Here is a 24,402-nt window from a genome sequence, read left to right as displayed (position 1 = left end):
GAGAGAGAGAATACATACTTTACATGTATATTGACATATACACATAGAAGTAGATACACACATATATACAAAAATAACTAACTGCAATAAAGTTTAGTGTTTAGCTGTTGTTTTATATTTCCAAAATACTTTAGAAATATTAACTTATTAATTATATTACCCCTTAATTGCTCTGTTATTTAGTGAGAATAAATATTTTGTGTTCCGTCACATATTCAGCCCACTCTCTTTTGATATTTCAGCAGGCAGTTGTCTTAAAACCAAAATTTTCTGGTGTTGAAAACAGTGACAAACAAACTATTGCTTCCTAGCTAATGAGAGCAAGGTAGCAAAGGAGGTGCATTTTCACACATTTTAATTAGAATGTAAGTGGAGTGGTAGTTGTGGAGTATTATTATCCAGTACCAGGAAAGTCCAACATTTTTCACTTAGTTCTTATAGTGTTTTATAACTATAAAATGCTCTTCTTTTTTATATCAAGTCATTCCTTTAAGTTGGAGACCAAGACAATAAGATTATACAGGAGTTTGAGAGAGAAAGGAGTAAAAGGTAGTATAAACTAATATCTGATATTATAGTGGCCAGGTCTGATGATAATCCTGAAACTAGAAGACAAATTGGTCTAGAATGTATAGCATAGAAAGAAATTTATCTTATCTTACTTTTGTCTTGACCACTGAAAGTCCAGCTGTAGACTTCTTCTCTTTATTTCCATTTATAAGAAGAGATGGAGAGTAACATAACAAATGCCTGCATATCAAACACTGATATAGTTCACTGAAGAAAATAGTGGAACTTCCAACTCTATTGATATTCAGAAAGGACCCCAGTACTTAGTAGAATGGCTTATATTTACCCTTGATTAAAAGGTAGGGTATTGACTTTGAAGATTTTCCATGATTCCACTGAAATATTTTGCTTTTTAAAGGTTATAAGTGGGCTGAGAATCCAAGGGCCAAGGGCAAGTTGTCCTTAGCAATAATTAATCTTGGTAGTAAGTTAGGCCCTGAAGAGCCAAAGTTCATTTTATAGATCCCTAAAAATGTATATAATACAATACTTTGCAATGTTAAGGGATCACATTGAGAAAGGATGTTGCATTCTTTTTATTTTTCTCTTTTGAAGAAAGTAGCAAAGCTAGGGGATTTCAAGATGGTAGCAGAATAGGTAGAAGCTATCATCACCTCCTCCCATGACCAAATGGGAATTACAACTAAATTAAAGAACAATCATTTCAAATAACCAACTGAAGACTAGCTGAATAGGAGTCTTATAAACAAGGATTTACAGAGGAAGTTCTATTGAGATTGGTAGAAAGGGCAGAAAAACTAGAAGAGCTGTCCCTACTCCCATGGGCAGCAGCTAAGAGGTTCTGGGGAGATATCTCGGCTACAGGGGGATCCCTGTAAGAAGCATGGCGTATAAACCCAAATCTTGGCTCCCAATCCCAGAGCACTGAGCCAGGAAGAAGCCCACAAGTAATATCTGTAATATCCGGCTGTGAAAAGCAGCAGGGTTGCTATCTGACAGGAAGAGACAGAGTCCGCTGGATACACAGACATACTCTAAAAGGACCAATGCACATGCATCATCCCTTATACCAAAAGGTTGCAGATTCAATTCCCAGTCAGGATACATACTCATGTTTCAGGTTTGACCTCTGGTAGGGGTGTGCACAGGAGGCAACTGATTGATGTATCTCTCTCTCTCTCTCTCTCCCTCTCCCTTCCTCTCTCTCTAAAATTAATTAAATAAAAAGGGCCAATGCACAAAATTTCATTCACAGCCACTCACCCTGGGTTCTGGCAGAGGGAGAGCGGAGCAGACTAGAGTAGTGTAAGGAGAGCCTGGGGTTTTTAGGCTTTGGGGAGGGAGCTGTGGGGACAGCCATCAGGGCCTCTAAGTTGAGTCATTCTCCAATTCAGCAGTCTCCATCATTCTTGTGTGGAGCACTCCCTTCCATATGGCATCAGCCTGGGAGAAAGCTATTGCCACTGATTACGGAAGATGGCGGCGATATAGGCAGATGCTTCCCAGGTCGTGTCCCAGAGCAAATGGAGTGAGCAGCTGAAACTAATAACACCCACCCCAAATTGGCGAAATTACTCAGCTGGTGAGACGGTTTGCAGCCGGGAAGGGCAGAACTCCCCTGGAAAGGTAAAAAAAAACAAAACAGGGATTTGGGCAGGAAAGTTTGCCAGACCTCTGAGCCCAGAGAGTCAGAGGGAGACCGCGTGGCAGACAGCCGTGTCCCTTGGGACAGGAACAGCCCCTGACTGGGGAAAGGAGATCCGCGGGATTCCTGGCGCCAGGGGATTTGAGATCTGGGTTCTGTGATCACGGAGGACTGAGCCTAAAGGGGACAGCCTGAAGAGCTGACCAGACCATGAAGTGCCAGTAAGAGAAGAGCTTACAGAAACTCAGCCTTCCCCATTTCCGAGGCTGGCGTTTGTTTGTTTGTTTTCACTGAATCCTATTCATAAGACATTTCGGATACAGACACTCACCTGTGCTGAAGAGAGGGAGAAGGTGCGGACGAGTGGAATCTGGGGAGAGGTTGGGGAGAGAGGGGAGCCCGGAGAGGTGGCAGCGAATTGAGTGCTGAGACACCCCTGGGCCCAGGATCCGGGAAGCCATTCTCTCCAGAGGGTGGAATTCCTCCACCTAGCCCCCAGGCAAGGAGCACAGCCACACCCAGATTCCACCCTGAAGGAGATCAAGGATTAAAATAATCTTATCAGTCCTGGGAGTTAACAAGGTCTGGCCTATAGAGGGATTTTCAATCACAGCAACAACACAGAGCCGGTAACTATTAAGGAACCAGCTCTGGGCAGTGGACTTCCCCACAACAGTTTTAAGTGCAATAGAGACGATAAACCCAAGCTACTGGACAGAGAAGCCCTATAGCCTCAGAGGCCAACCCAAAAACACTGCCACCCAGAGGCTGAGCCACAAACTGACTCTTAGCTAAATACAAATTAAGGCAATCTGGGAAACAAATACAGCCTGCTTCAAAATCAGGACTGTGGTTTACAACACGGAGGAACAGTGTATCGCAGGGAAATTCAACACTCTCCTGAATACCTGACAGGACTAAGGCGAGCCAGACTGACAAGTAGAAGAACCGAAGGACCTTCACTACTGAAATTTTTTTTTTCTTCTTTTTTCTTTTTCCTTTTTTCACCTTTTAACTAAGAAACCAATTGTTTTTTCTTCTTTTTCCATCACCTGATTTTAACCTTTTAATTACTACATTTTTATTTTTAACCAGTATTATTACTGCTACCATTTTACCATTTTTTAAAGTGCCATTTTATTTTCTCTTTATTTTATTTTGGGATTAGTGTTCTCCATTCTATTTTCATCATTCCTTTAGCATCAATTTTCCCTACCTCAATTTTACCTCTATGCTAAAACCCTCTCCCTCACCTTTCCCCTTTTGTTGTCCTGTTTCTCTTACCCTATTCCTGCTTTAGATTTTCCCTAATCCTTCTGTTTACCTCCTGTCAAAATTTCACCCTACTTATATATCCTATTTCCAATCCACTGCTCTAAATCCTTATACACAGATCCCTTATCTTTCTTCACTATCCAAAATTTTTTTTCTTCTTTTATCTTTCTATTGTTTTGTTGCTGTTTGCTTGATTGTTCAGTATATTGTTTTTTGTTGTTGTTGTTGTTTGTTTTATTGTGTCTGTGTGCATGTGTGTGTGTTTTAGGACTGGTTATGAGGCTGTTTTTCTTTTTCTTTTTCTTTTTTTCTGCTGGTTTTTCCCCTCCCTCCACCCCCCCCCCCGCCCCGTTATTTTTGTGCTTCTGTTTTCCCTTGCCTCTCTTGATATTATTGGTTGTTTCTAGTTTGCATTCATCTCCAGGGAGCTGTTGCTGGAATTTGTTGGGATTAGTGGCAGTTCTATAGGAGTTTTCTCTTCATATACATAGTCTCTTCCCCTCTTCTACTTCATTCTCTCTTTTCGCTCTTTCTTTTTTCTCTTTCCTTTCAGCCTCCTTTTTCCCAATTTCATTTTTGCACTCCTTTTTTTTCTTCCCTACTTTTCTTTTCTTTTCTTTTTTCTCTTTTCTCTTTTTCTCTTCTTTCTTCCTTATCCCCTAATTCTCTTAATTCGGGTGGTCACCTTTATTTGGGGTTATTAATATCGTGAATATATTTGTGTTTCGTGCCTGGTACATGGTGCCTTGTTGTGTTGTATTTTGTGCCTTTAAACCAACGCAGCATATCCAAGCAACAGCAACCTCCTGAGCATCACACCCTCTGTCTGAGGAACAGCAGCTGTACGTGAAGCCTCCCCCCACCAGCCAGAAGAGCCACCACAGCTGTGAACAGCACCCACCAGAGGAGCTTCTGCCAAACTGAGGAGCAGCTGCTACTACAACTGCACGAGAAGCAACCACAGCCCAAGGAGCCACTGCCACCAAGGGAGCAGGCACTGAATGACTCAACGTCTAGATATGTCAGTGAGATCAAACATGGGTAGACAAAGAAACCCCCAAAGGAAAGAGAAGGAGGACTCTCCAGAAAAGCAGCTAAGTAATACAGAGGTATGCAACATGGCAGAAAAAGAATTCACAATAAGGGTCTTAGAGTGCATAAACTGGATGGAGGAAAAAATCAACAACTTCTGCAAGAAGATGGAAGAAACAGATGAAAAAAATCAATAACATATGGAAGAAGCTAGAAGAAACAGATGAAAAAATCAACAACTTAAGTAAGACCCAAGAAGAAATGAAGAGTGATATAGCTGCAATAAAAAACACCATTGAAAGTATCAACAGTAGACTAGGAGAAGTGGAGGACTGAATTAGTGAATTAGAAGACAAGGAAGCAAAACACACCCAAAATGTACTGCAATTGGAGAAAAAAATTAAAAGACAGGAGGAGAGCCTAAGGGAGCTTTGGGACAACATGAAACGAAACAACATACGAATAATAGGGGTGCCAGAACAACAGAAAGATGAACAAGGATTAGAAAACCTATTCGAAGAAATAATATCAGAAAACATCCCTGAGGTGGGGAAGAAAAAAGTCACACAAGCCCAGAGAGTCCCAAACAAGGTGAAGCGGAAAAGACCCACACCAAGACACATCATAATTACCATGGCAAATGTTCAGGACAAAGAGAGAATCTTACAGGCTGCAAGAGAGAGACGGAAAGTTACATACAAGGGATCTCCCATTAGATTATCAAATGATTTCTCAACAGAAACACATTGGGCCAGAAAAGAATGGACAGAAATTTAAGAAGTGATGCAAAGCAAAGGACTGAATCCAAGAATACTCTATCCAGCAAGGCTATCATTCAAACTTGAAGGGGAAATAAGAAGCTTCGCAGACAAAAAAAGGCTAAGGGAGTTTATCACCACCAAGCCAGCAATGCAAGGAATGCTAAAGGGACTGGTGTAAAAAGAAGAAATAAAAAGGTAGAAAGAAAACAGCCACACACACAAAAAAAGAAATGGCTACAAACAAGTACCTTTCAATAATACCTTTAAACATAAATGGACTAAATGCTCCAACCAAAAGACATCGAGGGGCTGAATGGATAAAAAAAATGACCCATACATCTGCTGTCTACAAGAGACCCACCTCATTAGAAGGGACTCACACAGACTGAAAGTGAAAGGATGGAAAAATATCTTTCAGGAAAATGGAAAGGAAAAGAAAGCTGGGGTAGCAATACTTATATCGGACAAAATAGACCTTATAGTGAAGGCCATAACAAGAGATAAGGAAGGACACTTCATAATGCTAAAGGGATCAATACAACAAGAAGATATAACCCTGGTAAACATATATGCACCCAATGCAGGAGCACCCAAATTCATAAAAAAACTCCTGGAACATATCAAAGGAGAGATTGACAACAATATAATCATAGTAGGGGACTTTAATACACCACTGGCATCACTGGATAAGTCCTCTAGACAAACAATCAGCAAAGAAACAGCAATCCTAAATGACTCACTAGATCAGATGGACTTAATAAACATCTTCAGAACACTTCACCCCAAAGCCACAGAATATACATTCTACTCAAGTGCTCATAAGACATATTCAAAAATAGACCATATATTGCGTCACAAGCAAAGTATCCCCAAATTCAAGAAGATTGAAATAATAAAAAGCATCTTCTCAGACCACGATGACATAATATTAGATATAAACTACAATAAAAACAACCCAAAATACTCAAACACCTGGAAGCAGAATAGCATGCTATTAAATATTGATTGGGTTACCAATGAGAGCAAAGAAGAAATTAAAAACATCCTGGAAACTAATGACAATGATAACACAACAATCCAAAACCTATGGGACACAATGAAAGCAGTCCTGAGAGGGAAGTTTATAGCTCTACAGGCCTAGCTCAAAAAACAAGAAAAAATGGTAGTAAATCATCTAACTCTACAACTCAAAGAATTAGAAAGAGAGCAACAAGAAAACCCCAGAGTGAGCAGAAGGAAGGAGATAATAAAGATTAGAGCAGAAATAAATGACATAGAGACCAAAAAAAACAACAACAATTCAGAAAATCAATGAAACCAAGAGCTGGTTCTTTGAAAGGATAAACAAGATTGACAAACCTCTAGCCAGACTCACCAAGAAGCAAAGAGAGAGTACCCAAATAAACAAAATCAGAAACGATAGAGGTGAAATAACAACAGACCCCACAGAAATACAAATGATTGTTAAAAAATACTATGGACAGCTCTACTCCAACAAACTAGACAACCTGGAGGAAATGGACAAATTCCTAGAAAAATACAACATTCCAAAGCTCAATCAGGAAGAATCTAAGAATCTCAACAGGCCAATAACTATGGAAGAAATTGAAGCAGTCATCAAAAAGCTTCCATCAAACAAAAGCCCAGGACCAGACAGCTTCACAGGGGAGTTTTAGCAAACATTCAAGGAAGAACTAAAACCTATCCTCCTCAGACTACTACAAAAAATTCAAGAGGAAGGAACACTTCCAAGCTCATTCTATGAAGCCAGCATCACCCTAATACCAAAACCAGGTAAAGACAACACAATGAAAGAGAATTACAGGCCAATATCCCTCATGAACATAGATGCCAAAATCCTCAACAAAATCTTAACAAATCGGATCCAGCAGTACATCAGAAAAATCATACACCATGACCAAGTAGGATTTATCCCAGGGATTCAAGGATGGTACAATATCTGCAAATCAATAAACGTGATACATCACATAAACGAATTGAAAGAAAGAAACCACATGGTCATATCAATTGATGCAGAAAAAGTATTTGACAAAATTCAACACCCATTTTTGATAAAAACTCTCAGTAAAGCGGGAGTAGAAGGATCATACCTCAACATAATAAAAGCCATATATGAAAGGCCCACAGCCAACATCATACTCAATGGACAAAAACTAACACCATTTCCCCTAAGAACAGGAACAAGACAGGGATGCCCCCTCTCACCACTCCTGGTCAACATAGTACTGGAAGTGTTAGCCATTGCAATTACGCAAGAAGAAGAAATAAAAGGCATCCAAATTGGAAAAGAGGAAGTAAAACTGTCCTTATTTGCAGACGACATCATATTATACATACAAAACCCTAGAGACTCCATCAAAAAGCTACTAGACTTAATACATGAATTTGGCAATGTAGCAGGATACAAAATTAACCCCAAGAAATCTGAGGCATTTCTATACACCAATAGTGAACTTCCAGAAAGAGAGACTATAAAAACAATCCCATTTACCATCGCACCAAAAAAATTAAGCTACCTAGGAATAAACTTAACTAAAGAGGTAAAAGACCTCTACTCAGAAAACTACAGGACGTTGAAAAAAGATATAGAGGAAGACATAAACAGATGGAAGAACATACCGTGTTCATGGATTGGTAGAATCAACATCATTAAAATGTCCATACTACCCAAAGCAATGTATAAATTCAATGCACTTCCCATTAAAATACCAACGGCATACTTCATAGATCTAGAATGAACTCTCCAAAAATTCATCTGGAATAAAAAAAGACCCCGAATAGCTGCAGCAATCCTGAAAAAGAACAAAGTAGGTGGGATCTCTATACCAGATATCAGGATGTATTACAAAGCCACTGTTTTCAAAACTGCCTGGTACTGGCACAAGAACAGGCATATAGAGCAATGGAATAGAATAGAGAGCCCAGAAATCGGCCCGAACCAATATGCTCAATTAATATTTGACAAAGGAGGCAAGAACATACAATGGAGCCAAGATAGTCTCTTCAATAAATGGTGTTGGGAAAATTGGACAGATATATGCAAGAAAATGAAACTAGACCACCAACTTACACCATACACAAAAATAAACTCAAAATGGATAAAGGACTTAAATGTACGACAGGAAACCATAAAAATTCTAGAAGAATCCAAAGGCAACAAAATCTCAGACATATGCCGAAGCAATTTCTTCACTGATACAGCTCCTAGGGCACTTGAAACTAAAGAGAAAATGAACAAATGGGACTACATCAAAATAAAAAGCTTCTGCACAGCAAAAGAAACCATCAACAAAACAATGAGAAAACCCACTGTGTGGGGAAACATATTTGCCAATGTCATATCTGATAAGGGCCTAATCTCCAAAATTTATAGGGAACTCATACAACTTAACAAAAGGAAGATAAACAATCCAATCAAAAAATGGGCAAAGGACCTAAATAGACACCTTTCAAAAGAGGACATTCAGAAAGCCAAGAGACATATGAAAACATGCTCAAAGTCACTAATCATCCGAGAGATGCAAGTCAAAACAACAATGAGGTACCATCTGACACCTGTCAGACTGGCTATCATCAACAAATCAACAAAGGACAAGTGCTGGAGAGGATGTCGAGAAAAAGAAACACTTGTGCACTGCTGGTGGGAGTGCAGACTGCTACAGCTACTATGGAAGACAGTATGGAGTTTCCTCAAAAAATTGAAAATGGAACTCCCATTTGACCCTGTGATCCCACTTCTAGGGATGTATCCCAAGAAACCAGAAACACCAATCAGAAAGGATATATGCACCCCTATGTTCATAGCAGCACAATTCACCATAGCTAAGATCTGGAAACAGCCTAAGTGCCCATCAGTAGATGAATGGATTAGAAAACTGTAGTACATCTACACAATGGAATCCTATGCTGCTGTAAAAAGGAAGGAGCTCTTACCATTTGCAATGGCATGGATGGAACTGGAGAGCATTATGCTAAGTGAAATAAGCCAGTCAATGAAGGGAAAATACCACATGATCTCACTCATTCATGGATAATAGAGACCATTATAAACTTTTGAACAATAATAGATACATAGGCAGAGCTGCCTCAAACAGATTGTCAAACTGCAGCGGGAAGGCCAGGGAGGGATCGGGGGCAGGAGGGAGGGGGTTAAGAGATCAACCAAAGGACTTGTATGCATGCATATAAGCATAACCAATGGACATAAGACACTGGGGGATAGGGGAGGCTAGGGGACTGTCAAGGGCGGGGGGAAAAAAGGACACATATGTAATACCCTTTGTAATACTTGAAGCAATAAAAAAAAAAATGATGCCAAAAAAATAAAATGAAAGCTATTGTCCCACACTCTGGACTCTCTTTTGCCCCACCCTGAGAACCTTAGACCCTTCTGAGGATCCAGCTTTCTTGGCCATGGTTTAGAGGTTTGAGAAAACTCAGGAGGTGTCAGGGACTGAGTTGTCTGGCTTTGGGATGGGGCTATTTTCTCCACTTTCCAGTGAACCTGATTGTCATTTCCCACTCATCAGAAATCCAATAAAAACACTTTCCCGACTTCTGGCAGACCCATCCTCCGGGCTCCAGAGGCCCCATCCATCCAACTCATAATGCCTCTGCCATTTCTAGGTTGGGGAAAAATCCAGGAAAGACTGAATACTGTGGTCTGGGGCAGGTATCACACCAACCATTTCTCTGAAGCTTGACTGGCACCTTCCCAATGGGAGATCCACTAGACCAGTGGTTGGCAAACTGAGGCTCGTGAGCCACATGCAGCTCTTTGGCCTCTTGAGTGTGGCTCTTCCTAAGCCTTAGGAGTACCCTAATTAAGTTAATAATAATGTACCTACCTATATAGTTTAAGTTTAAAAAATTTGGCTCTCAAAAGAAATTTCAATCGTTATACTATTGATATTTGGCTCTGTTGACTAGTGAGTTTGCCGACCACTCCCCTAGACCTTATCCCCACTCTACAAGAGGTTCTTTAAATAACTGAACTTAACAGGCAGCTGGTAGGCAGAAGCAGCAGAAGGCAGATCTCATCGGGGTGCCTTGGGACTTTTGTTGACATTTCCCTGAACTGGATGTTGGTACAAGCTGGCTTTGGTGCTTATCTTGGTGCTTCCTGCATGCACACAAGCCCAGCAGATGCAGCCACAATTATGGGTCACTTGTAGCTCCAAACAGGCTACCAAGAGCCAGGCACAGGCTGATATTGTCTTGCTTGAGTCCATCCCAAGCGGCCCAGAAGCAACACACCCAGTTACCAGCTTTAGACAACATCAGAGCAAGACCCAGTAAACTTCACAATATCCAAAGGGAAATCTCCAAGGGCATTAAACCCTCCTGAGGAAAATTCTGCTTTATGCCGTCAGCACCTGCACAGCAGCTCACATGCTATGATTGGTGTTGAGCCACACAGTCAGTCACCCTAAGGTTCAATCACATTCACAAACAGAGCAATAGGAATCAAGACTCAAGTAAACAGGAAGGACCATATAACCAACACAAGTGACATTTCTAGAGCACCCAGCTCAAATGATCAAGGAGACTGCACCAGTGGGATACATAGGAAACCTACTATATAAGGTCACCCCACAAAAAACTGGGAATCATATCAGATCTATCTAATATATAGAAACTAATATAAAGAGGCAGCCAAACTGGGGAGACAAATAAACAGGCCCCAAATGAAAGGACAGGAGAACACCCCAGAAAAAGAGCCAAATCATTTGGAGGTAAGAAATGTATCAGATAAATAGTTAAAATTAATGGTTATTAGAATGTTCAATGAATTTAGTGAGAACTACACAGCATGAAATGGGGCATAGAAACCATGAAAAAGAACCAGTCAAAAATGAAGAATACCATATCTGATATCAAGAATACACTGGAACCCTGGCTGGTGTTGCTCAGTTGGTTGAGTGTCATCCCATGAACCAAAATATTGCTGTTTCAATTCCTGGTCAGGATACGTGCATGGGTTGTATGCTTGTTCCCAGTGGGGTGTGTGCAGGAGGCAGCAAACTGATATTTCTATCTCTCTCACTGATATTCCTTTCACTCTCCCTCTCCCTTATTCCTCTCTAAAATCAATAAAAAACATTAAAAAAGAATACATTGGAAGAAATAAAAAGTAGGTTGGATGAAGCAAAGAATCAAATCAGGAATTTGGAAAACAAAGTAGAAAAAACCCCACAAAATCAGAACAGAAAAATATTAGGAAGAGTGAGGATATTTAAGGGAACTTTCGGACAACATAAAGCATGACAACATTCTCACTATAGAGGTTCCATAAAGAGAGAGCAAGAGCAAGGGATAGAGAATGTATTTGAAGAAATAAAGACCAAAAACTTTCCTAACCTAATGAAGAAAAAAGACACACAAGTGCAGGAAGCACAGAGAGTACCAAACAAGATGAATCCAAAAGACCCACACCAAGACACATCATAATTAAAATGGCAAATATTGAAGACAAATACAGAATCATAACAGCAGCAAGAGAAAATCAGTAATGGGAGCTCCTACAACAGAGCTCCATAAGACTGTCAGCTGATTTCTCAACACAAATACTTCAGGCCAGAAGGGAAGGCATGTAATATTCGAAGTGATAAGAAGCAAGGACCTACAACCAAGGCTATTTTACCCAGCAAGGCTATCACTTAAAATTAAAGGACACATAAAATATAAAACTAGGTACCAATCCCAAGGAAAAAAAAAACCTGAAAAATACACAAGCACATCAAGGCTAAATAACATGTTATTAAACAATGAATGGGTTAAATAATGAGATCAAGGAAGAAATCAAAAAATACCTTTAAGTATATAAAAATGAGAACACAGCAACCCAAAATATATGGGACAAAGGGAAAGTAGTCCTAAGAGGGAAATTCATAGCATTACAGACCTATCTGAAGAAACAAGAAAAATCTCAAGAAAACAACAACAACAAAACTAACTTTACACTTAAAGAAACTTATAAAACTACAACAAACAAAGTCAAACGTGAGTAAACATCAGAACAGAAATAAGTGAAATAGAGTAAAACACACACAAATAACCCCAATGAAACCAAGAGTTGGTTCTTTGAAAATATAAAGAAGATTGACAAAACTTTAGGCAGACTCAATAAGAAAAAAAGACAGAGTAGAAATAACAACTGACACCAAAGAAATACAAAGGGTTGTAAGAAAATATTATGAACAACTATATGCTAACAATGTGGATGAAATAGACAAATCCTAGAAACATACAATCTTTCAAAACAGAATCAGGAAGAATCAGAGAATCTGAATTGACAGATCACAATTAGTGAAACTGAAGCAGTAAAAAAGCAAGCAAACATAAACAAAACAAAACAAAAAAAGCTTGCAACAAACAAAAGTCTTGGGCTGGATGTCTTCACAGGCTAATTTTACCGAACATTCAGAGAAGAACTAACACCTATGTTTCTCAAACTATTCCAAAATTTTAAGAGAAGGAAAAATTCCCAAGTTCATTTTATGAGACCAGCATTATCCTAATTCTAAAACTAGATAAAGACACTACAAAGAAAGAAAATTATAGGCCAGTATCCCTGATGAACATAGATGCTAAAATCCTCAATAAAATATTAGCAAACCCAATCCAGCAACACATGAAAAAGGTTGTACAACATGAACAACTGAGCCTTATTTTAGGGATGCAAGGTTGGTACAATATCCACATATTAATAAATGTGGTACAGCACATAAATAAAATGAAGGATAAAAATCATTTGATTATATCAACAGATGCAGAAAAAACATTTGATAAAATCCAGCATCTGTTTATGATAAAAACTCTTGGCAAAGTGGGAATAGAGGGAACATACCTCAACATAATAAAGGACATATATGACAAACCCATTTGCCAATACTTCTAATAAGGAGTTAGTATCCAAAATTTTTAAGTAACTTATAAAACTTATAAAACTCAACACCAAAACACAATTTAATCAAGAAATTAGGAAAAGGATCTGCATAGACACTTCTTCAAAGGACATAAATATGGTCAAAAGACATGAAAAAATGTCCATCGTCATTAATCATCAGAGAAATGCAAATTAAAACCACAATGTGATATTACCTCACACTTTTCAGAATGGCTATCATGAATAAATCAACAAACAAGAATTATTGACAAGGATGTGAATAAAGAGAAACTGTGCACTGTTGGTGGGAATGCAGGTTAATGCAGCCACTGTGGAAAGCAGGATGGAGTTACCTCAAAAAATTATAAATGGAACTGCCTTATTATCCAGTTATTCAGCTTCTTGGAATATATCTAAAGAAACCTGAAACACTAATTCAAAACAATATATGAACCCCCATGCTCATTGCAGTGTTACTTATAATAGCTAAGATTTGGAAGCAGTCTAAGTGCCCATCAATAGATGACTGTATAAAAACGTGGTACATTTACACAATGGAATACTACTCACTCAATTGTAAATAAGAAAATGTTACCTTTTGTGACAGCATGGGTGGACCTGGAGAGTTTTATGCTAAGTGAAATAAGCCAGTCAGAGAAAGACAAGTACCATATGATTTTACTTATATGTGAAATCTAATGAACAAAATAAACTAGCACAAAAAGTAGAGACAGACTCATGGATATAGAGAACATACTGACAGATGTTAGAATGGAAGAGGTTTGGGGTAGATGAGAAGAGTGAAGGGATTAAGCAAAAGAAAGAAGAAAGACCCATGGACACAGACAACAGTATGTTGATTGCCAGAGGGAAGAGTAGTGGGGGAGTTAGAAGAAGGTAAAGGGAGGATAAATGGTGATGGAAGGAGACAAAATACAGATGAAGTTCACAGAATTATATACCTAAAACCTATGTAATTTTAATAACCAATGACACTCCAATAAATTGAATTAAAAAAGAAAAAAGTAACTAAAGGACAAACCAAATACCTAGCTATCATCTATCTGTCTACCTATCATCTCCATAGATGGTTTATTCATTCATTTGTAATAGGATTAAAACTGTTACAAAACATAAATCCAGCTTTTAAGAAATTTATAATTCTTTTTATGAGATAGAAAATTGAGCATGAAATAAACAGGCCATAATCACACAAAGTGATAAGCCTATTGAAAACAAATTTTTTGTGTGTCTAAGGAAGCTCATAGGAAAAGCATTCAGCAAGTTTAGGATGACTTATCTGAGGAAGTGGTATCTCTGAGAAGATCTGGAGGACACTCTTTGGTTGGTGAGGCAGATGTGAGAAAGGAAAGAGGAGAGAGGAATCCAAGGCAGAGGGCACCTGGACTTGCACAGTGTCAGAGGCAAGAGAGGACTGTAGTTATGAAAGAAGAAAGGAGGAGAGGGAAATGATGAGAGGAGAAAGTCAGAGGCTAAGTCATATAAAGCTTAAGGACTTGGTTACAAAGGGGTTTTTTTGTTTGTTTTTTTAAGCAGGAAAGGGATATAATCACATTTGTATTTTAGAAGGATGAGTCTGGCTACCATGAGGACACTACAGGAGGTGATAGAACTGTAAGCAGGGAGATGGTTGCATTAATCCAGGAAGAGGCAGGGTGGTCCGACCTGTGGCTGAAGAAAGCAAAGTTATGTATCTGATGGTGAATCAACCAGAGAGTCCAGTAGAGCGATGTTTTATTCATTCTTACCTAAGGCGGAGAAGATGGCTGCTGCCCAGAACATTTCTCCCATTAGTGCAGGAATAAATAGGAGGCCGCCCATGCGTTTGCCATAGATCTGCTGAAATGGGTCTAACATGGTCACATAGCCCCTGGATCGCATAGGTTTTGCAAAAAACAGACCACCTAAAAGGAATGAAAAAAGAGTTTATGACAAAATTACTAATTCTTAATGTAATAGTCTTTGCCAACCTTTTATTATGCTACAATTTCTCAAGGGAAATGAATTTTTAAGGACACATATGTATTAAGGAACCAGTCTAAAATATAAATATAGAACCAAGCAATATTCAGCAACCAAGGGCAAGTTTCTTCATACCTTTATTATTGTATGTATCCAAAGGACAATTGAGTGGTGTATCTGAGGCATGTGGATTAGAAAACATGGACCAGCACAGCACCCACTAAAATGCCTTGATGCATCGCTGAGCACAGCAAGTGTTAAGATATTTTGATTAAGCCCAATATTTAATTAAAGTATTTTAGGTGCAAAAATAAGTTAGGAATACTCTATTACATAATATTCTTGACCTTTTATTAGTGTGATTTACACAAAGAAATTCAGGTACAATTCAAGTTGATTCATTTTAAATTATATATCCATGCTATTTTTGAAAGAAAAAAGAGAAACATCATTATGTTAAAGAAATCACTGTTCTGACAGCTATAATATCAAGGGATTTTTTTTTTATGTATTCCATAATCAAGAAGTCGAATAATCTAAGCATTTGCTACCAATTTATGTAGTAGCTAAAGATTTCTGGTAACATTTTCCCACAATAGTTATTTACATTGTTTGACTTATTTCACTTGTTATTTATATTCCTGTTCTTTACTGAGTGAGTCACTGAGGTTTGAACTTCCACTTACCTAAAATCAGACTGAGAGAATATCCAATTGGTGCCTGAGCCCAAGCTAGACCATAATCTGGTACATACACTGCTTCAGCTGTCCCATTGATGTAACCTCCTCCAACCCAGGTGGCTGAAAGAGAATGAAGAATGAGGGAAAGATACTCTCACACCTGTCACACCCTAAGCCTGCTCAGTCTAGATATTGGCCATTAGCCTCATGTGGCTATTTATTGAGTATATTAAATGTGATTAGTCTAGCTGAGATGCTCTATGAGTGTAAAAAATACATGGATTTCAAAGACTTAATAAGTTAAACAATTTTAAAAAGACTTAGTATGAAAAATTAAATGTAAAATATGACAATAATGTTTGTATTGCTTACATTGTAAAATGAAAACACTTACAATATACTGAGTTAAATACATTCTATTATTTACAGTAATTCAACTATTCTTTATGTTTTCTAAAGTGGTTTGTAGAAAACGTAGCATTACATTTGTGACTCTCATTATATCTCTATTGGACAGGGTTGCCCCAGATATTTTCTAAATCCATTTAGTCATCAACACTTTTAAATGATATTATTAGTACACAAAGTTTGAGATAATATGTAATATAGTACATGATTATTTCTATTCTCATAAAACTACAACTTTCCCCCTAGCCTCCATAACATCAGTCAAATGTCTTTATTTCAAAGTTCTTGTGTTTTAATTGTATTGATCTATTCCTATTGATCGTGACTATTGTCCTCAAGGTGTGTGTGTATGTGTGTGTATGTGTGTGTATTGTGTGTGTGTGCATGCACATGTATAGTTGTCGGTATGTGTACTTTTTGTTAATAGAGTCAGTTTAAATCATAATTAAGTTGTACTTACTACCTTAAATTGTTAAGAGAGTGAAGGGGGGAAAAATATGTCACTTACTCCCAGGTGTCCTAAAGTGAGTTTAAGGTACCTTTTCCTACTCTCTTCCCAAGTACCCAACATACACTTAGAATCTAGACCAGCCGTGGGCAAACTACGGCCCAAGGGCCGGATCCGGCCCGTTTGAAATGAATAAAACTGAAAAAAAAGAGACCGTACCCTTTTATGTAATGATGTTTACTTTGAATTTATATTAGTTCACACAAACACTCCATCCATGCTTTTGTTCCGACCCTCCAGTCCAGTTTAAGAACCCATTGTGGCCCTCAAGTCAAAAAGTTTGCCCACCCCTGACCTAGACTATCATTCGAAAAATTAACAATGTTGATTGCATATCTACTTTCAATTCTTTGTTCTAATATGGATCTTCTAGTGAGATATTAGATATTTCATAGAGTATAATAAATATTTTTAGATGTTACTTAATAAAATTTCTGTAGCATAATAGCTGAAGGAGAGGTAAAGGAAGCTTCCCCCCCCCCCCCCAATAAAAAGAACCCTTCATTTTGGTTAAACAGTTCTGAAGATGATGTACAAACTGCCATTTTTTCTGTGAGAATCCTATATAATAAAGAGGTAATATGCAAATTAACCCTCACACCCTCACAAGATGGCTGCCTATGACCAGGCTGGCAGGGAGGTTAGTAAGGGACGACCAAATGACTGAACAACAGGCTGCATGGGACAACCAGGCCTGCAGGGGGGTTAGTGAGGGACGACCAAACGACTGAACAGAGGGCTGCGTGAAGTGACCAGATGAGGGGCCATGAGGGGTGAACAAGCTGAGGGGTTGGGCAGTGAGGGGCGACCAGGCCAGCAGGTGGGGGCAGTTGGGGACAACCAGGCCAGCAGGGAGGGGGCAGTTGAGGGTGACCTGGCCAGCAGTGGGGGGCAGTTAGGGGGAACCAGGCTGCCAGGGGGTGGGGCAGTTAGGGGTGATCAGGCCGACATGCAGAGGCAATGAGGGGTGATCAGGCCGGCAGGAGGGGGCAGATAGGGGCAACCAGGTAGTCAGGCAGGTGAGCTATTAGGAGCCAGTGGTCCAAGATTATGAGAGGAATCCCAGATTGGAGAGGGTGCAGGCTGAGCTGAGGGGACCCCCCACCCCTGTGCACGAATTTCGTGCACCAGGCCTCTAGTTCAATATAATATTTGATTCTTGCTGAAAAACTAAAGTTAATGAAACACTTAAATTTCTGCAGTTTATATATTTTAAGAGTATTAATAAAATATTTAAAATAATTCCTATGGAGAATTTGTGTAAAATTATGAGGAGCATAGGTTGACAAGAAGCTTACCAGATATGAGACTGAATTCTAAGCTGTATATTACACTTCGACTCTAAAAAATTCTTTAAAATCTCACAAAATGTAAATAAAATTTCAAAAACATGTATATAAAGCTATAGAAAACACGTATTTCTCTTGTGTTCACACCAAAATCTATCTAGCTTTTAAAAAAATCCAAATGCAAAACAAAGAAGAGAGAATATTATTTTTAAAGGGTCAACATAAAAAAGACCTCCCTGAAAAGTAATTTGAAGTATACTTAAATGGGAAGTTTTTGTACGAAACCCTATAGTGGACACACAGTTGGCAGCCATTGTCATCTTCATAGTAGCTTTTGCATGGGAGTTAATAAATAACCAAAGCTATCATTTGTCTTTTTTATTCGAAGCCCTGCTGACATTTTTTTTAATATATTTATTGATTTTTTACAGAGAGGAAGGGAGAGAGATAGTTAGAAACATCGATGAGAGAGAAACATCGATCAGCTGCCTCCTGCACATCTCCTACTGGGGATATGCCTGCAACCCAGGTACATGCCCTTGACCAGAATCGAACCTGGGACCCTTCAGTCTGCAGGCCGATGCTCTATCCACTGAGCCAAACCGGTTTCCGCCCTGCTGAAATTTGTAAAAGAGTTCCCTCTCCCAGCCCCACTGAGTATGTAACTAGGACCTGAAAAGAGGAATCCTCTCAGGCACAGGACCCGAGACTATCTTCCATCTTCCTCCTAGCAGCTAGAACTGGTAACAACACTGGCAATGTTTCATTGCACAAACCAAATGGCCTGCCTGATGGTCTTATGAGCACAAAGTTTATTAGTAATCATTTTTCATTGTGTAGGTCTCCTTCCATTATCCAAAAAGAAAACTGGTGCCTGAGTAATCACAAATGTTATAACATAGAAGTGAAGACGTAGTTACTTGTCATAAGTAGAGCCCCTCCATTTTTATCAATGTAGCACCTTCGAGGACAGAGTTTGCTCTGCATGTTTTTAAATTTCATGTCAGATGCATTTTTATTTTCAATTTTTATTCTTTATCAAAAATATAAAATCAATTAATTTGACAAGGGTTAGATAATATGGTTCATATTTTAAAAGAATTAAGATATTGATCAAGATTCTTTTCAGTTCTGAGAGATTAGAAAATCTTTTAAAACTGAGCTAAACCATGATTCTTTATAAAAAACATTATAACTCAACTTTTCTATACAATTTAACAGACTATAGGTGAAATAAGCCAGTCAGAGAAAGACAAATGCCATATGATTTCACTTATACGTGAAATCTAATGAACAAAATAAACTAACAACAACAACAAAAAATAGAAACAGACTCATAGAGAACAGACTGATAGCTGTCAGAAGGAAGGAGGTTGGGGGCTGGGTGAAAAGGTGAAAGGATTATGTGATTATGCAAAAAACAAACAAACAACAACAACAACAAAAAACAACACACACCACCCCCAAAAAAATCCTCATAGGCACAGATAAGAGTATGGGGGTGGGGTGGAGGGAGGTAGGAGAGGGAGGGTAAAGGGGATATTCATGATGATGGAAGGAGACTTGACTTTTGGTGGTGAACTCATAATACAATATACAGATGATTTACTATAGAATTGTACATGTGAAAGCTATATTATTCTATTAACTGATGTCAAACCAATAAATTCAACAAAAATCAATAAAAACAAAGGAGAAAAAAATGAAAAAGATTATTAAGAAAACAGCCTATTCAACTGAAAAAAATTACTGTAAATGATAAAAAACAAATTCTGAAATATCTTTATGGACAAAATAAATAGAATGTTAAACTAGAGTAATAAAACATTATAACAATTTATAATAAAAATGCTTTGATATACAACAGCTTATTTATTCTTTCCAACTTTTTTTTTAGTGAAATCAACCACCTTTGTTTTATTTTTATTTTCTTCATAATAGGAGAAATATGAGGGAAATATAATCACAATTTTTTCAATTCTCTTCAAAAGTCAGTATCAGTTCTGGATTTTTAATGGAAAGAGGAAATGTTATAATGAAAACTGAAGATGAAGATATAAAGTTGTGTTCACTGTTCAACAATAGGTGGATAATAAGAGAACATAAATAAAAAAATCCATGCCAAAATTTCAGTGAATGCTTTTTATTCTTTGTGATTTTGTATTTATCTAATTTCACATATCAGGCATCATAGAAAATATTTTGTACAATACAGTTTGTTCCAGATATGTGTTTATGGAAAAAAAAGACACAGGATAAAAGTCCTTACAACCATGTACATTTATAAAGAAATAAAGAGGAACCAGTGAGAAGGCTAAGTGTGATGAGATCATAAAAAAGGCCCGGGTGTGGCTCCCAGAAGACCTGGGTCTGGCCCTGACTCTGGTCTTTGTTAACCATGTAAATCTGTGTATTCACTTAACCCCAAACCGCTTTCATAGTTCTGAAATATAAAGATAAAGACATTCAGAAAGACCAAATGAAACCTACATATACTTGGCCAAGAGTTAACAAAAGAAAATGTGAATATCTGAAAGAAAAACCTATAGTCCACAAATTATTATAGAACATTATAGATTTGAGATGGCCAAACAGAGATGTAGCCTTCACAGATTGGTTTGGTAAAGTATTTCCCATAGAGAGCAAATCCTTTTTAAATAACACTTTAGGGTTGAAAGTGGGCATCATTTGGACATGATTTCCAAAGGCTTATTTTCCCATGGGCACTCAGAGTTCCTGTTAGTATGGGTTATATTGCTGATGTTTAAAAACTAATGAGATTCTAAAAGAAAAGGTATTTTTTAGCAAATATGTATCCAATAATATTAAAAATATAATTTTAAATTGGTTTTCAGTAAGATTGTCAATGACCAAAAAGATCATAAAAGAAAAATAAGCCACCTCTTAAACAGGATCACCTTTGGGCAAAAGGGGATAGAATATCAGCCCCTCCTGGCACAGAGAAGGTTAAATGAGAGAGAGAGCTGCAGGTGGGGGCTGGGGATTTCTGTTAAGACATGCCCTGAATTTTTTCCTTTTGTTTCAAGGTTTTTGGAAATCTTTTCCTTCAGTGCAGTGGATTCCTAACATCTGATTGTCCTCCTGCAAAGAAATTAGTTTATCAAATGGGATAATTAATTTCAAATCAGGGCATCAATTTGGAATTGTGTTGCCCCTGAATTTATTGTTTAAAGCCATCACTAGTTATTGTTTACTGATACTCATCATTTCAGAGAGTGCGAAGTCACAACTTCATACCTATGCTAACGAGCAAGATGAGATGCTGACCTTCTCACACTGATTACCAGATACATAACTTGTAAGACTAAGGCACTTTCGCACTCTCACCCACCTCTTTGTTTTCCCTGTTCCCACCCACTGAGCAGCCCAGACAGCCCAGGTTTGTTTTACTCAGATTCTACATAGTGGCTAATTATAAAATCACTTTGTTCAAATACTACTGAGTTGAACAGTTTTATTTTTGTTTTAAATAAATGTAAAATTATTTTTAAAATATATATGTAATGAACACAAAGGATCCTAAAGACAAAGAGTAACATTTGCTTTGTCATTCTGAGAGCCAAGGAGGGGCAGGCAGCATGGAGCTGGACATCTGAACCTACCTGTCATGGTGAAGCCGCCCACCAGCAGGCCAATGTCTCGGCCACCAACTATGATGGCCTCCCTGCGCTCCTCTGCGCTGCCACTGTTTTTGGTTTTCCAGGCAGCCCATATTCCAACAGCCAATATTAGAAGGTAGAACAGGATGATAGCTATCAGTCCTTCCACATGGAAAGCCATATTTATCTAGAGGTCTGGAATCTTCCACAGCTGGCTACTTCATTAGACTTCTGAAGAAAATACAGTAGCGCATTATAAACCAGTCATACATACATAGCCAGTCGGAAGTAAATCAACTGGCTCATGAGAAATCCTTTGCCACTTGAAGAAAAAGTACATTGAAATCGCATGTTAAACTAGTAGTCACCAACAGGTGCCTATTATATTATTCTATTTAACAGTATAACATTGTTTTGAGCATTCAAGGAAAAAAATGGAAGTGCTTTGTAACAAATGTGATCATAATCATTCTGTGTTTAATAAATTCTTTCAATATAAAATTAACCTTTTCTTGTACCTTAATTCAGTAATTCAGTCAAGACATCACCTAGAAAGAGCATGCATCTGTTTGCTTTTGAGAACTCACTTACTATTCCATCTAGAATTATTCAGTAAGGTAGGTATATCATAAAAGACTACTCTGAGAATTATAACATATTTGCTCATTTATTCATTCTTCTATTCCTTCCTTTAAACAGTTTCAGGAAATGGTCCAAAAGCAATGTGAGGTGAAGATATCTTAAGAAAAAAAACAAAAGAACTTTAGGAAAATCTATTCCTAAAACACATCAACTCCAATTTTCAACAAGTGCCCGTGGTTCAAGTTTCTGTAGCTACTAAGGATGTTATGTGTAACATCTCGATCAACCTTCTTCCCCATCCCTGTCCTTTGTTCCTTGCATCTCGCCCCTCCCCCTCAATGGTATATACAAGAAACCATTTAAAAATTACATCACCTCCTTAAAAATGTAAGAGTGTCAAAGACATTAAAATCAAGATTCTCAGAAGACAGATGTCAACTTCTAACGTCTTCACTTTTTCTTTGTTTCCCCCCTCATGACCCAGCTATTTCACGCACCCATTTCACACAAACACGTTCTGGGGGAAACTGCTATTTGTGCACGCAGGTGGGTGAGAAAGAAAATACAGTAACACACGATACACCAGCCACACATACTTAGCCAGTATTTTCTTCCTTGGGAGAAGAGCTAGCTTCCCTCGGACTCCGGAGGAAGGAAAAGAAGCCAGCCTAACCGGGAAGTTCTTTCTGGGGCCACAGCGGGATGCTCCCCACCTGCCGTCCTTCCCGGGCCCCTCTGCCCACCGCTTGCGCGAGCGAGGACCTTGTCGCTTCTCTAACCTGACTTTCTAGCCGCTGGCACCTGAGAACCCTGAGTGCAAGGGAGTGGACGGCCCGCGCATCACCGCGAAGAGGCAAAATAGCCGCGTCCTTGGGCTCTGAAAACGCCCTGCTGCGCGCCTACCTGAGTGATCCCCACGCGGAGAAGCGCTGAGCCCCTCTGGCTGCTCCGGGACCGCTGCCCCCGGGAACCGCGGTGGCGGGGTCTGCAAGCGTGCAGTGGAGTGTGTGTGTGTGTGTGTGTGTGTGTGTGTGTGTGTGTGTGTGTAAGGGTGAGTGAGAGGGTGTGGCCCGGGGTGCAGGGGTGGGGGCAGGGCCAGGCACTAGGGTCAGGATGCCTGCGCGGCTCTTCGCCCAGATTCTCCAAGAACCTGGGCGCACGCGGAGTTGACAGGTGTGGGCGCCGGCGGAGGGCGCGTGGCACGGGGCGAGGCAGCGATCATCCCAGTATTGGCAAAAGTCCCCTTTATAAGAGCGGCCGGTGGGGGCGATCGTCAGATCTCAAGATCGGACGTCAGAGGAAAGTGGTGCTGGGGCGGATGCTGGGGCGGGTGCTGGGGACAGTGCCCTCGGGAGCAAGGTGGGTGCCCAGGAAGCCCGGTCTGAAGAACTGGGGCGCAGCCTGGGCTCCAGACCAGTGCCACAGTGACACCCTGGTCCCTGACAGTTGCAGGGAGAGTCCCACCAATCCCCCTTCTCTCCTCCAGGAAAGAGGGCGTGATTCCCTCGGGTCATTACCAATTCTAACTTCCCTGGACTCTGGTTGGAAGCAGGGAACTGGGAGGGTCTCAGACAATTATATTTTCAGGGAGCAGCTGGAAGTGCAATAGAGAAGAGAGGTCAGCGTTCTTCCCAGACTTTGTCTGTCTGGTGTCCTGAGGCTTCTGTCACTGAAAGACCAGAGGCATGCATGCTCCTGCTGCCTCCCTGGCCTCAGGGAGCCTGATTGTGACTTCCCTGGAGATGGGTTCTATCCAGCAGACATTTCCAGAATGTTTCAAAAGTCATTTATCAAGTCCCCTTTCACTTTTAAACAGAATCAAATGAAAGATTCTAGGAGTTGTCCAAAACACATAAAGTTACTACATAAGGCAGGCAAGACAGCTTTCCTTGTAGAGCAATTAGGTTGCTTGCCTACAAAAATTTATTCCAGAACGCCAAAGAATTTTCTATAGAAGTTTAAAATGTCTATCTGCCCACACCTAGATATCTATATTTACGTGCTACCTAGATTATTTAGATATTCATGGATATAGTTCCATATCCATAGTATACATAACTATCTATATCATTTCCATAGTTCACCTACCAGTGTATTAAACAGTAAAATATAAAAATCTAAACTGACAGAACAAATAAGAGTATTTTTTAACTCTTGTCCACCTCTTTCTAAGCGAAAT

The 24,402-nt window shown here is 39.2% G+C and overlaps 1 protein-coding gene across 1 annotated transcript in view; it reads right to left on the bottom strand.

Annotated features, from left to right (window-relative positions):
- SLC5A7 (solute carrier family 5 member 7) overlaps nucleotides 1-21,822 on the bottom strand; it is a gene marked incomplete at both ends in the record, with an annotated part of 42,955 nt that extends 21,133 nt beyond the window's left edge. The window contains 3 exons of the mRNA XM_081087333.1: nucleotides 14,923-15,078; nucleotides 15,823-15,936; nucleotides 21,645-21,822. Coding sequence (XP_080943459.1) covers nucleotides 14,923-15,078; nucleotides 15,823-15,936; nucleotides 21,645-21,822 — 448 coding nt within the window. The remainder of the gene's footprint in view (nucleotides 1-14,922; nucleotides 15,079-15,822; nucleotides 15,937-21,644) is intronic.
- Nucleotides 21,823-24,402: the final 2,580 nt, after the last annotated feature.

Source organism: Myotis nattereri, assembly GCF_964212035.1.
Source record: "Myotis nattereri genome assembly, chromosome: 3".
In the NCBI taxonomy this organism is placed as follows: domain Eukaryota; kingdom Metazoa; phylum Chordata; class Mammalia; order Chiroptera; family Vespertilionidae; genus Myotis; species Myotis nattereri.
The sequence above is the reverse complement of the archived record's forward strand: the minus strand, read 5'-3'. Positions and strand labels throughout refer to the sequence as shown.